We start from the raw sequence: 14,884 nt of genomic DNA on the forward strand, positions 1-14,884 counted from the left end.
ACTGCAACATTCAAAATGATCTAAATCAGTGCTATAGTCAGCAAACTCACATAGATGTGTCTCTGCTGGTATCTCAGGCAGAGGTTGTGCATGATGGCGCCGTCGTGAAGGTCCTCGAGCGCCGCCATGTCCTCCACCCCCGCGATGCTGCTGTGGTGCATCGGCTGCACCTTCTGCCTGGTGAGCGCATTCTGCTTGTAGGTGTACACCTGGATCACAACACGGAGAACACGGAGATGTAAAACAACACAAATCCACTCTGACACGCTGAAAAAAAGAGGATCAAACAGTTGTGTTCGAGGAACCTTCACTGCTGATGAAGCTGCATGTTTCTTTAAAAGTTTCCCAGCTTTAACGGGTGACATATCCCCAAAGAGGCAATAATTTTAAAATGACCGGAAAACATTCATCCCACCACCGGAGCAGCTTCCTGAGGTGATGTTTACAGTAGAGTTGGTCCGTGTCCACTTTCAGTCTGGTCGGCTTGTATCATTATTGACTGCTTGGAGCCCAGACATAGACATTAAGCTTCCAGTTTTCTCCCACAACTTTCTTGCATGTTTATTTTTAAATGTAGTTTTCTCTCACAGCAGCTTTTCATGAAAAGAAATGAGACGTTCAGGAGCCCCGAGATAATAAACACATTGCACAACACGTCCCCACATTCTTTAAAAAAATTATCTCATTAAAGCATCAGGATGAATTTGCCTCATTTACTCCACTGACACGCTTATCAGGGATTAACTGTAAATTCCAGGAACACATAGCAAACATTACGACCATCAGCAGCACATAGCTTCATGTCACACTGATGATGAAAGAAAAAGAAAATGAACCGAGACAGGAAAGGTTCAGCAGTGTCGGCAGTGTGGCATTCAAAGTTGTTCTTTTTTTTTTTTTTTTTTAAATTGCCAGAATTTACATCAAGTTTCATCCTGACTGACAGAATTTATCTCATGTTACCAGAAGAGTGTGAAGTTTGAAGGGAAAGTCTGGTGGTTACGGAAAATACATTCAATACAGGAATCTGGGTGTGACAGCTACATTGTCTGAAAAAGAAAAAAGAGAAAGAGAAAGAAGGAAAAAAAAAAGCCAAAATCTCACCATGTATCAGAGCGAGAAGATGTAAAAACAAAACAAAACAAAACAAGCATCATCAGATTTTCAGCTTTCCAACAGTCTTTGAATGCATCATAGGTGAGGTGTTGTTTAGTTTGGAAAAAACACTAAATTTACGCCTAAAATTTCATGTTTCATCAAATTCCCTTCATTCTACGGGTTTTTAAAATTTGCTAGAAATAACTAGTTTGTCTGATCAGATTCTGTAAAAAACTTCTGAGCTCAGTTCAGCCAAAAAGTTTCCTGAATTTTCATCATGTGACTGACGGTCACAGAAGAGTCACTGAGGAGTCACTGTTGTGATAAGGAGAGAGGAATTTTTTACAGAATCCAGTGGGAGGAAATGTTTGTTGTTTTTTTTTTAAATGAGATGGGCAGAATAAAACAATTCTGATGAAATACCTGGATTTTAATGTTAGATTTTAATGTTAGATTTGGTCAAAGTTTCCACAGATGAGTAGTTCAAGGACCATTGGAAAGCTGAAAATCCAATATTTCTTTCTATTTTCACAGTTTGTAGCTATGATAAATTGTGTAATTTAAAAAAAGACAACAGGCCTTTCAAAAGTGCTGGCAGGTTCTGAAGTTTAGAGGATAACAGAAATTTTAGGACGGTTAAAGAAGAAATGCAAGAAAGACACGAGGGAGAAATTAAACAAAAAATACAGAAGCTGAAACTCCTTTTGTTATTGGGCTTAAATGTTTTCTTTGTTTGTTTTAAACCTCCTGAATAAAGTCCAGTATTTCCCTTTGAGAGGCAGAAAGACGAATACTTCTGCACCTAAACCTCACATGTAGTTACTTTAAACCTGGTTTTAAAAAAAACCTCCTCACAGATTATATTTCACTTCCTCAGAGGCGACATGTGGCAGACAGTGCAGGTTCATCTGACTCCAGGCTGGAGTCAAATTAACGAAGGTAGCTGTCAAACGGCTGCTTCTCATCTGTCAGAGGACAAAACAGCCTCCAAGACTAAAAAACTCTGGGTCACATTTATCGTACAGTGACTGATGTACAGATCGCTCATCGTCTCACTGCTCTGTACTGTCTAATTAATTTATTTTATCAGTCTGCTTAATATGTGTTCTTATCTGCTCTCTTTATAACTATTCAAGTGCAAAAACAACTTATCTCAGAACTTTTTATGTAGATTTTGTGTACAACTATCCGTCATGTGAAAGTCGTGCATCGTCTTCATTAATTATGAAATCACGTTTGTATTGCTTGTCTTCCTGTTTATTTCTATCCAGCTGCTGTAACGTGTTAATGTTAATTTTAGGTTTTTACAATTTTTTGTTCAATAAATAATCAAAGAAATTCAGCTTCTGAAATGCCTCAGTGTGACTCCATGATATCTACATCTTGAAAAGCTGCTTTTCTAATTTTCACTCTCTGTCTGAACTTTTTTTTTTTTTAAGTTTTTTTTTTCCTTCTAAGAACATGTGACCTTCACGTCTCTGTAACTGCTGAGGTCAGTCATGCTGGGGAGATCAAACTGAAGTCAAAACATTTTGCAGAAGCCACAACTTTGATGAAAGCCTCAAATAGAGGATAGCTTGTCTTATGAAAAGTGATTCATACTTAAAGAGAAATAAAAAATAAAAAAAACATCTTTGAGATATGAAAGATTCTTGGAGAGTCCAACATGTTATCCAACAGATTATCTGGCAGTTTTGGAACAAACTCTACTATAGATGTTCCATTTTTGATTATCTCTACATCAAACACCTCTAAATGACAGCTTTTAGCACTTCACTTTCATCTGTAGCAAACACAGACGCTACAAAAGCTGCAGCAACCAAAAAAAAGAAGCTGCAGTGCCAATATGATGAGTGCTGAGGGACAAATATGGACTCAAAAGGCCGAATCTCTCCAGACAAAGAAGCGATTCTTCAAACCTGCTTTCTACACAGCAATGTCCACTTTTAACATCTTTTAACAAAGGAAGGACGTCTGAGCAGACAACAGAAGATCGATTCTCTCAGCAGACACATGAAAGCTGATTTCATTTAGAAGATTCTGGAGGAGTTCTGTTGCCTCAAGATGTGAGCTGTCCTCAGTGTTTTCACAACCTTGGCAGGAGCTGATATTAAACTACTGTAAATCCTTTAGTGAGGTATTATTCCATCAGAATTAAACCAAGTTGTGCTTCTGGATGGAAAAAGGAGAGCAGCCAAAGCCAGTGCTGTCTCAGCCTTTTTGAAAAAAACAACACCACCACAAAGAACATGCAGTAACACAAGAGAACAGGCCTGTTGGTTTATAACTAGTTAACTCATCTTTCATGGAAAAACGTGATCAAAACAAGGCTTAAAATTGTGATATTTCACCAAAATCACTTTATTCTACATGTCTCATTGAAAAAACGCCCAAAATAAACCGCTTGCTCTAAACAAATTCTGTAAGAAATAGAAAATTCTGTGCTTTTAGTCTGAACTGCAGACAGTGTTCACACCGAGCAACTAATAAAAATGTAAAATATCTATATATTTCTGAACCGCAACTTAACTGCATTCTCAGTTTTGTTTTGGAAGAAACCTTTCTGCCTAATTTTGTTTTACTTCTGTATCACAAATGTGTTTAAAATCAACAATAACATGTTTCAAATCAACATATATTTGCCATTTATGCCTGGGTTTTGTTTTACTTTGAATCTTGAATCAGACTCTGTTGGTTTTTGGGTTTTTTCCCATTTGATTAAAGAAAATTATTAAAATAAGAGCAGCGGCAAAAGGCAAAGGCGAGTTTTTCAGACTCCAGCCACTGATAAACAGCAGCTCACTTCCCTTTCAGGACCTCAGGACTCGCTGTTGACTGTAAACAGTATTTACTTTGCACTCCTTAAACAAGGCTGTTATCTTCTGTAACGGTTCGTCTCACAACCAGCACCAAGAGTTTGATCTTTAAGGAGTCAAGACAAGATTAGAGTTTTTGACTCCGACGAGATGATGTGACGTTAAACAGGAAGACATGAATTGTCTTTTCAGTTAGTGGAGCTTTATTTTTAGGCATCACATGCTGGTGGAAGTCATGTTCTCACCTGGACAGACTGCAGACAGACTTGGATCATTCTCTATAACATCTGAAAAGTTTCATTCTGACCTCCTGAGTCTACAGTAACAGTAGAGTTACAGACCCTTGAAGTCCATAGAGGAGGGTCCACATTTATCACTTTAATGGACTTTTTCCATCATTTCTGAGCCTCAGAACTTCATCAGTACAGCAGATAGACACATGACATTTTAGGAGGAAAATCACATTTGAGTTCTGGTAAAAACTGCAACCAGATCAGTTTTACATCCATCCAGGTGTCACAGTCTAAATCTGTTTTCTGTTCATTTTCCAATTTTAAACATCACCATCAATATTTGAAGAGTCAAACTTCAGCAGTTTAATGTCTATGACACAGAGTCATAGAAACAATCATTGGTTTCCTGGATGTGTTTCTGGTTTCTGATAATTCACCAGAGAAAACTTTAAAAAGTGCATTCTGGGTAAACTTTCAAGGCTCATACCAGCATGTGTGATGCTGGTTGGTCAGAACAAGGATCATTTTACACACATTTGATACCAGGATCGTCTTCTAGACACGATTACCACTGGTGCAAGACTAGAGCAGATATGCTGTTGAAACTATCATACATCCCATAATATTGATGCTCCAAGCTGGTTATAGGAAGAATGAACGGAACACACATTTACTGTTTGACTTACAGATTTACTGTGTCACCTGGATGGATGTAAAACTGAACTCTGCATGACTTCATTTAATAAAGTTACTGTTGGGGGAAGGAACTGACTGTTTGTTCATAAAAAACCCAAAACAGATTGACGTCTCCTGAAGCGTCACTGCAGCAGGAATGTGAGGAATGAAGGCTGGCAGGACGCTGGGGGGCTTGTTGGGTGTTAATGTGTCTCTCTGGGGGGGGTCGGATTTGGTGGAGTCCTGGGACAGAGACCAGCTTTCTTCAGGGAGAGTCCCCTCGAGCCACTCGGCCTCAGCGGGTCAAAGCACAGCGACATTCAGCTGGACGGGCTCTAACGGATTCATTTATACTTTTGGTCACATTAAGTCATGAGGAAACCAGAGAAGAAGAAAGAGGCACCGCAAATGGGACCAGAAAACCACAATAATATTAGTGATTTCACTTTTTGGTTTCATTGTTTGACAGTTGAATAAAGGAGCAACGTGCCTTTTAATGGGTTGTCCTCTCTTATGCACCTCTATATATATGTTATCTATGGTCCATTTGATTCAACAAAAGAGGAAAGATTGAGTTTACCAAATCAACTTTTGCCACTTTGGGTATTCTGTAAGCTTATTATTTCACAGTCCTCTTAAAGTGCTGTTTGTGTTCACCTGATGAATATCAATCCAACATTCTCTCTCTTTTAGCTCTGTTTTGGTCTCCACCGACTCCTAAGGGGAAAAGGTAGCTCCCTAGCTTCTAACTTCTCTGTCATGTCGACTCAGAAATGTCTTCTGCACAGTCGTTTTGGAGATTTCGTTTTTACAGTGCAGCTGTTTAAAACCAGCTAAATTAGTTTCATTACACATTTACACCATTTGGTTGTCAACAAAGTCAAGCAGCTGAACAACCTGTTAGTTGATTCATTTGTTCAGTTTACTGGTGCAAACAGTCCGGTCTCTCCATATCCACTGAAAAAGTTTCACATTTGCAGTAGAACGATTTCCCTTCGCTGGGTCTAAGAGGCTCAAACTTGGACAAACCACCTAAACAGCGGATGTTTTCTGTGCTTCTTCTCGTCGTCATGGACAGCGTTCACAGCGTTATAATTTCACAGGTTCTGCTCAGACTTTGACCTAATTAGGTTTCTAATTGGCCTCTTTACGTTTGTGGAGATCTGGAGGGTCGACGCCTGGAAAACAAAGCCGAGGGGCCCCGGCGCTAAGCCCAGCGACAGATGCTAACAGGAGTAAATCTGTGTGGAACAAAGCCATTAGACAGCGGAGGGGGACCCGCTGCTGGAGTCGGGATAAACTCTGTTGTTCTTACTTATATGGATCAGAAGGAAAGTGGATGCTCATTTATGTCCAGGCAATTAGAGAGAAACTTAACATCAGTGACGGAGGATTTCATGGTAAAGCTGCACCTCTCTGATCGTTCTGAATGATGAAATATCGTTTACTTCATGAACAGGATCACTTTCTTGCAAAGAAGTGTCCACAAAGTTGGTCATTTAGATCATCAATTAAACTCCTTTTCATTTGTTCTTTTCTCTTTGTCTCATCCACTGTCATTTTTCCATTGTGTTTCCTAGTTTTCTGTCTCACTTCTCCTCATTAAAGTTGTCTTTGTTGACGGATTAATCAAAAGGAAATAAGCCATTAATGAAAACCCCAGTGAACTGAAAACTCCACGTTGGTTTTCTTTAGCTGCAGCAGGAGGATACTGACTTGTGCAGTCTGCTGCATAGGTTTAAAAAAAAAAAAAAAAGGCTTTTGTGTCTCCAGAGTCTCATAAATGTTTCTCAAATGATATCAGTCGAATCAGGTGAAGCTGAGGGCTGCGGGTCGGAAAATATGGGGGTGTAGAGTTAGAAAAGAAACCTCTGCAACCTGCTCCGTCTCTTCCTGAAGCTGCCACAAGAACTAAACACCAGAATCTGTAACTTCGACAAAAATCTGAGATTCCTTCAGGCGACTGCAGGCAGCCAAATGCTTCATTCAGGAATCGCGCTGACTTTCAGGGCACCAATCATTGTGTCAGAGCAGGAGGAATGAAACTCTTCATTATGTTGTTAGAGGAGGGAAAGCTGAGCTGAACAGGTAACCTTCCACTCGCCTCCATCATCATCATCACTATCATCATCAAAAGCAGCAGCTGCTCTTTGAATCACCATCCATCTCCTGCTGCATTGTCCTGCCGTCTGAAACACCGAAACCCGAGAAAGACGAGAGAAACCCTGCGACCTTCCATAGCAAACACACGCAACATTTACCGCAACTTTAAGCATAAAGCTGCAGCAACACCACAACACTGGTGACAGCAAATTTACCAGTTTTAGAGAGTTAAGCGTTAAAATCTAAAGTTTATTATGAGTCACAGTCACTAAAATCATCCAATGGAACTAGAATATGCACATTCTAGTTTATTCTCAGTTGATTCCAATTAGTTTAATACTTAACAGGGATGGAGACAGATAATAATGTGAAAGTGTTACGTTTAATATAAGGTGATTATTAGCAAAGAACTGGCATTAAATAGTGAATAATTTCTGCTTAAAAACATGTTTGACAATTGTTTTCATTGGCAATCCATCTGTCAGTTATTTTCTCAATTAATTAATTAGTCATTTGGGGCATAAAATGATAGAATACATGTAAAAAAATTAAATGTTAAATGTAATAAAGATGTAGATTCTCCAAAGCCCAACATGAAAAACGTCTTGTTTTGTCGGAAGCAACCAGAACATTTTCACATTGACGAAGCTGCAATCAAAGAATTTTGAGTTTTTTTCTTTTAAATAATGACTTAAACCAATTAATCAATTATCAAAATAAAAAATGACAGCAAAAGGAGTCACGTGAGAAAGCTGGATATCATTGCTACTGCCACTGAATTTAAGATTTTATTGATTGATTAATTCATTAATCAATTAATCATTGCCGCTCTACCTTAAAATCGTTGCTTTTTTAGAGGAAAACTTTGAGGCTTCTTACTAAAACAGTGTCTGTTTCTACCAAACATGCAGACGCTGATATCACTGATCATCTGGACATGACTTCATTCTGCCTTCTGGTCCAAGATGGAAAAATCATCCAACAAGGAGCCTGAAATCTCTCCATAAATCTTTTTCATGAGGGCCAGAAACATCGGTTGAAGTAAGAAGATCAGATGGAGGTTCTGGAGGACGCGCAGCAGATTTATAAGGACGCATCCTCTGGGAAGCATGAACATTAAAACCCAGTGACACAGCAGGCGTCAGAAGATGAAGGAGATTTCCTGAACTCGTATATACATATACATTTATTTTAACCTAATAAACACATTCAGCAAAACAGTCTGAGACACAAACAGCATTGACTCTTAGTAGAGGAGCCTGAATGCATGAATGTAAATACTCACACAAACAGCTGTATGCACAAGTCTGGGCCAATTACATATTTTGTAGATTTTTTTAGCAAAAAGAAGCAAATACGACCACTTAGCTTAGCAGCTAATATTGTCTTTATCTACTTGTGTATTTGATTCTGTATATCGCCATTTGTAATGCTTTAGTTTTTGCTATTTGCAGCGAGATTACTGGTGTAAATGACCAATTTTGCTGTTTTTTTCTATCACTGTTTTAGTTATTATTTTGATTTTGATTATTTTCTCATTTTGTTTTTAGGAATTTTGACTTTCACACCATTGGCACCATTATTTTGCTATATTGTATTTAGAAATATTATTTATTTATTATTTATTCAATTTTGTTTTACAATTTTTCATTCTTATTCCTCATTGCATGCATTATTTATAATAGCATTTCCTCAGTTCCTCAAGCATTGTTTTTGAATTCTTCATTTACAACCTGATGTTGGGTTGTTTGCAGAGTTTTATTGCATTTTGCATTAAAAAATAAAGTCTGATATGTTGATTTATTGATGCTCTGCCATGTTATCATCTTGCATTTTCATATTACATAATGGCCCATTTAAAAAATATATAAAAAGCAACAAAACAAACAACAAAAATTAGACTTTGTTCAAATCCTAATGTGCTGTTACCTTTTTCTATAAACTTATTTTTAAAAAATGAAAATTATTAGAGGCTTCATAAACTCGTTAGGCCCTAATTAATTGACTCGTTAGAACTCGTAAAGCAGGTCAATAATCGTCATCAGAACTCATGATAACACACAACAACCACAGGCTTCTGTAAACAGCAGAGGAACTGTACGGATCTGGAAATAAAGCCAAAGAGAAGCTATAAAAAGATACCAGCAGGCTTCAACTTTCTGCTGTTTGAAATGTCACTAAGAAAAAGGCAGTTAAAGAGAACTGATGTCTTTCTGAGCAGCACAAAGAACAACATCTGCTCTGAGGCTCAACAGGTGACGTCCATCTCCAGTTACACACAACAGACGGTCAGCAGACACACACACACACACACATATAATAGCAACACATGTGAGCACAAACACACACTTTTTTGTATCCTGAGTCCGACGCCTTCTTCACACCGAGGAGCTGCAGTTCACAGTCTGGCTCAAGGGCATCACCACAAACAATGCTGTTTCAGAGATTCAGACCTGCGACTTTTTTACTCTACAGGACTGAAACTGTGACTCTACGGCAGTTTGAGTTTTATTTTTTAACTCTGAGCTGAACAAATCAACACATATATGAACAAAATGAGGGTGCAAAATGAATAAAGGGGAAGAAAAATGAGCAGAGGAGAGAGAAAATAAGAAAAGCTGCTAAAATGTAGAAGCGAAAGAAACGCAGGAGCATGACGAGTAAGAAGAAAACGTGAAAAGACAACTGCAATGAAGAAGAGAGACAGAAAACTAAGAAACGAGAAGAAAAACTGAAGGCAGATGAGATGAAAATGAAAAAGGAGGAGGAGAATATACCTACAAAGAAAAGACAAAGATAGCAAGATGTGAAACTATTTTGGCAAAGGTTCTCTGGAGCACCCGTCACGGTGCTTAAAGGAACCAATTTTTGAATTGTTTTTGAGGCACCTTCGAGGGTCTTTAAGGAACTGTTTGAAGAAATGGTTTGGTAGAAGGTCTTACTAAAAGGTTCTTTGGAGATTTAAAAAATGGTTCTGTTATGGCATCACTGTGAAAACCTATTTGTGGTTCTCGCATTGATTTTTTAGAAGGCAGGTAGGTCCACAAATAATGGTCCAGAAAGTGGTTTCTTAAAGAACCTATTTTGGGGAAAGTTCTCTGGATCAAGAGATATGATGGCTGAAGGAACCACTTATTGATGGTTCTTTGTTTTGTTCTTTTCTTGATGGTTCTTTGTAGCACCTTAAAGAACTGCTGTCTGTTGGGAAGCTCTTGCTGGAAGGTTCTTTTTCTAAACTAAAATGGTTTCTCCATGGCAACCACTTGTGGTTCTAGTTTGTACCTTTATTTTTCTGAGCACAGATTAAAATGTGTCTGTGGCAGACACTTGAGAGAGATTTGAAAACTGATTCCTACCACAAACTGAATCAAACTGTTGTAAAAACACTCGGCTAAAGAATCTGAATGGAACCTCATGATGGTGCTGGATATAAACTAAGACACTGGCAGTCTCCTCTGGCTGAGACTTTACACCATAAACTGTGCAGCGGAGGGTCATTAGCTTCAGTGTCTGCAGGTCGAACAGAGTCTGTGAGCGAGCAGCAGCCAGGAGATAAGAATGTCTTAATCTGCCGGTAAATCTTGAGGACAATACGTCGGCTCAACATGACCCTAAATCCCTCAGCGCTCACATTTACAGGCCGTCCTCTGGTAGTGACCCTCTGCTGCTCGCCGCAGACACAGGAGCTCTTTGTTGAAGCTGTCAGCAGAGGAGGGCCGAGGAGACGAAACCCACCCAAACAGCTCCCAGGTTATTGTTGGCTGGACCAATTTAAGCAGGAGGCAGTTAAACTAAAGAGGGAAGTTCTGACTTGTGGAGGAAGCTTGTGAGGATATTTAACAGGCTGGATTCTAAATTCCTAAAACAAGTAACTGATTATAGATAGATATAGACAGACCCACAAGGATGCCCCGCTGTTTCTTTCCTTTTATCACCAGTGATGATCTTCCACAGGAAGGTGGGATCATCCAGCAAAGTGGCATTTGCTCTCTGAAAGTTAGAGCTCCTTGTAGGAATCACCAGTGCTGCCATATTAGTGGTCACAAACACATGATGCTAATAGCTTGATATCACATGTCTGTGAAGATTCTCAGTCATCCAGGTCGTGGTTGTTCTTGTAGAATAATCGTAGGGACTGGACTTGAGTTCCTTGAAGACGTCTCATCCAAGAGGCTTCAGTTCTGACTGACTAGTTGGGAGTTCCAGATACTTACATCCTTGAGGAGCCATTAACACCTGAGTTTCATATGTACACACTTTGGGAAGAACGGCCTTCGACTGGCGCGGGAGTACGAAAGAACTTCCAGAAAACCCCCAATTGAAACCAAAACTCAGGTGTTAATGGCTCCTCAAGGATAGAAGTATGTGGAACTCCCAACTAGTCAGTCAGACCTGATGAAGCCTCTTGGATGAGAGGTGGAACGTCTTCAAGGAACTCAAGCAACTCCAGTTGCTACGATTGACATCATATGTTCTTCTGACTTGTGACAGTCCATGCATGTACCTGTTGCACGCTCCATGCTTTTTAATCAACCCTAATATAATTACACTTTGTTCCATCGTCACTACTTTTTTGTTGTTGTTTTCAGTCATTGTTTGCTGTTATTTACATTATAAAGACAGTCAGTTAGGTTTGGGCGGATGTCTGGGTGAAGGAGATCATGTTTTGGGTGAAAACACACCTGTAAAAAGCTCTGCTCATTGTCTACACTGAAAGTAGGACAAGTTCCACCAACAGAATACACCCCAAAACACAGGCAAAAGACTTCATTTTGTGGCATGTAGCTATCATATTTTCTGTTTCTGTGAGACTGGTCTAAAACAAAGTTGAAGTTGATGAATCATCTGTTGGTTTTCTCTCTGGTTCAAGTCTGTTTATGAGAAAAAAAAACAGTTCACATGAAGCTGAGTCGCTCACAGGCCTTTTATCTCAGTATCCGCCGGGTCAGATCGCTTGTAAACCAGCTGAGAACAGAAGTGTTTTGGTTTTCATGGCGTTTGTGACTACAAAACAAGTCTTGTATGAATTTATGATCTGTGCGTGTTGACACCACATGATGCCGGTAGCTCCGACCGTCTTCCACGTGATCGCTTTGGTGTTTGGAGTCACAGCAAAGCATGAAAAGCACCAGATTCCCTCCTGTGTGAAGACAAACGCCTCCCAGCGCCCTTACAGCTCCTCACAGTTAGTCTGTGGAATCTAACACCTCACAGAGAGAAAACGTTTCGCATCAACCTCAAAATCTCCTCGATGGACGTTAATTCTTAATAATCAACCCAAAACGTACATGACACCCAGCGTGACCCCTGTTCCGTATGTCCTTCAACCTCCTCCACATCCGCTGTTTTGACAACACATGGATCAAAGACGTAACACACAGCCATATGGGGGTTTAGGGGGATTTGCTGCATCTCAAGCTGATCCCAAATTATGAGCAGATCTCTTTAAGCCTTTGCTCTCTTGTCGGTGTCAGGAAAAGGTGTGGGAAAGATGAAAACAGTCGGCTTCACCCGGTGTTTTGTTCCAGCAGGATCGTGAGGTCAGCTGAGTCGAGACTGCATGCCTAACCTTCAAATATGCCTCAGAAACTAAAACCGAAAATTCATTTGTGGACTGAAATTGCTTTTAAAAATGAATATTTCTTATTATTTCATCACATCAATAGCACTGTATATCACAAGTAATCGCATGGTTTGGAAAAAAAATGTGAATCTTTGTCATACTTTATCATGTCACAGGGAGCTTTTCTGCTTTAGTGAGTTACTATCTGCAAGTTTTGTGCACTCCTGCTGCCTCACCTCATCCATGTTATATCTCCTACTTACTCACCTCACTGGTGTTTAAGCATGAGTGAACATAACACAGGATACATGGAGATTTTAAAACTTCCCACTGGCTCAGTGGATGGAAAGCTGCAAAGACGACTTCAATTACAACTCTATTAATGATTAACTAAAAATGCGTGGATGATGGAAAATGACCTTACAGTCTCTTCTCATAACGAGCATTTGTTTTTAATCTTATTTCAATTCATCTGAAGTACTTTGGATATCACAAGTAATCGCATGGTTTGCAAAAACTGAATCTTTGTCGTTCTCTTTTTTGTCACTGGTTGTTTTTACGAGCACGCTTTGTGCATTCCTGCTTCTTCGCCTTATGCACCTTACATCTAGAAATAAAGATGTCACTGTTCTTTAAACATGGGCGAACATAGCACAGGGTATCTGGAGATTGGACTCTGTAGATGGAAAGCATGTAGAAATCAAAACACCTTCAAAGTCCTGCAGCGACTGCTTTAAATACAACTTTGTTAATGATTGATTAAAAAGGTTTTTGAGTTCCTGTTTGCTAGTTTTGTGCACTCTTGCTCAGTCACCTCATGCACGTGACATCTTTTACTTCTAATTTTCAAGAGGTCACCTCACTGTTGTTTAAAGATCAGGCTCAATAAAGGAAATTCCTGCCCTCAGTTCTGCTTAAACAGGCAGAAGTACTCAGGGTTTGCCTGGAGAGGCACTTGTTGCAAAATAGAGCCTTGCATCTATTTATATTACACCATTTCAATAAAACAGATGTTTTTTGGAGGAGAAACAGTTGAGGAACCAAAAGCAAACCAGACTTACAGGTAAAATTCTTGATTTTAGACTAACTTTCCTTCTGAAAAAAAAAGGTGGTGTGATGCAAGAGAGAAGGTTTTTCACAGCCATTACATCTGTTAGGGACAGAAGAGATTTAAGTTGCAGTGTTTTTTTTGTTACCTGGCCGTAGTCTGTAGCAAAGACAACAACACCTCCGGAGCAGGAGGACACGGTGCTGGGAAGGTACTGCTCATCCTCCCGTAACCAAACCCGCTCACCCTGCAGAGAAACAACAACACTGGTTGAGGGAAACTGCTGCTGCTGAGGACAGTTTCAGTTCACAAAGACAACAAGAAAAAGCATTTAAAACCAGGAGAAAATGATCTTCAAACAAGCAAGCATTGATCCCTGCTGGTTGTGTCACTGCAGAATGAATACCACACTGTTTTAGGGATTTTTATTTTTTCTTTATGTGTTTTTGTATTTGTTATCTGAAGAACTTTACAACTGTGTGTTGAAATAAAACCTTACTTACACGTTTCACAGCTTTCTAACATCAATAAACATCGTCTAGTTTTAACATATTTTTTTACTGACGTAAAACAGCTGCTTTGGAGCTTATGTCGTGCTATATTTAGTGCTAATGACACCGGGTCTGATGTTGCCATGGCATCACCGAGGCACCGACCTTTCTTTGAGCATCTGATGAAAACACGGAAAATCTGCTTTTCTACCAGCAGTCGGAGTAAAGCTGGATGTTTATGGATGCTTTCTGTTGACCAACAGCAGAGCAGCACCTGAAGACACTTTCATACCTGTTAATTTTACTGCAGACCAGCTGGATGTTTAATCACTCTGCTGTGTTTGTGGAGAATTAGCAGCAAATTTGAGGAATCCAGGAGGAAAGTCTGAGTCTTAACTGGATGTTTGGAGGATTGCATGTTGGTTTTTCATCTTTTCTTTTTGTTGCTTTGGGTGCATCAACAGATTATTAGAAAAGCTTTTGTTCTGAGAGATTTGTTTGATAGAAACAGCAATTACTAGGAAGACTGGGATTAGCAGTAGCGCTGAAACTGAAGTGGCCTCGCTGAAATATAACTGAGCTGAAGAAGTGGGGCCCCTTCAAGTGGATTCCCTCTTAATCGCATAGCCACATGTGCCGCTGTTCATTAGCGTGACAGGCTAATGCTAATGGGAAAAACAAGCCTCTGTGAGACGCCCCTCCTGTATGATCGGCCTTTGACCCGCGAGCCCTCGTTGGGACGAATCAGGGCACCTGGCTGGGAAAAAAAGCCGGCAGATGAATGGAGTAAAAACACACACGGAGTAAAGCTCAGGTTTGCAGCGTCAGCAGCGGATCAGCGTGTTGTTGTAAACCCT

At 39.7% G+C, this 14,884-nt stretch overlaps 1 protein-coding gene across 1 annotated transcript in view; it reads right to left on the minus strand.

Annotated features, from left to right (window-relative positions):
• The window catches only part of myo10 (myosin X), a 159,675-nt gene that overhangs the window by 89,136 nt on the left and 55,655 nt on the right, over positions 1-14,884 (minus strand). Inside the window, exons 2-3 of the mRNA XM_008293275.1 lie at positions 13,685-13,783; positions 51-209 (exon numbers count right to left, since the gene is read on the minus strand). Of these exons, the coding sequence (XP_008291497.1) occupies positions 51-209; positions 13,685-13,783 (258 nt within the window). The remainder of the gene's footprint in view (positions 1-50; positions 210-13,684; positions 13,784-14,884) is intronic.

Source organism: Stegastes partitus, unplaced genomic scaffold (genome assembly GCF_000690725.1).
Source record: "Stegastes partitus isolate 25-593 unplaced genomic scaffold, Stegastes_partitus-1.0.2 Scaffold868, whole genome shotgun sequence".
In the NCBI taxonomy this organism is placed as follows: Eukaryota; Metazoa; Chordata; class Actinopteri; family Pomacentridae; genus Stegastes; species Stegastes partitus.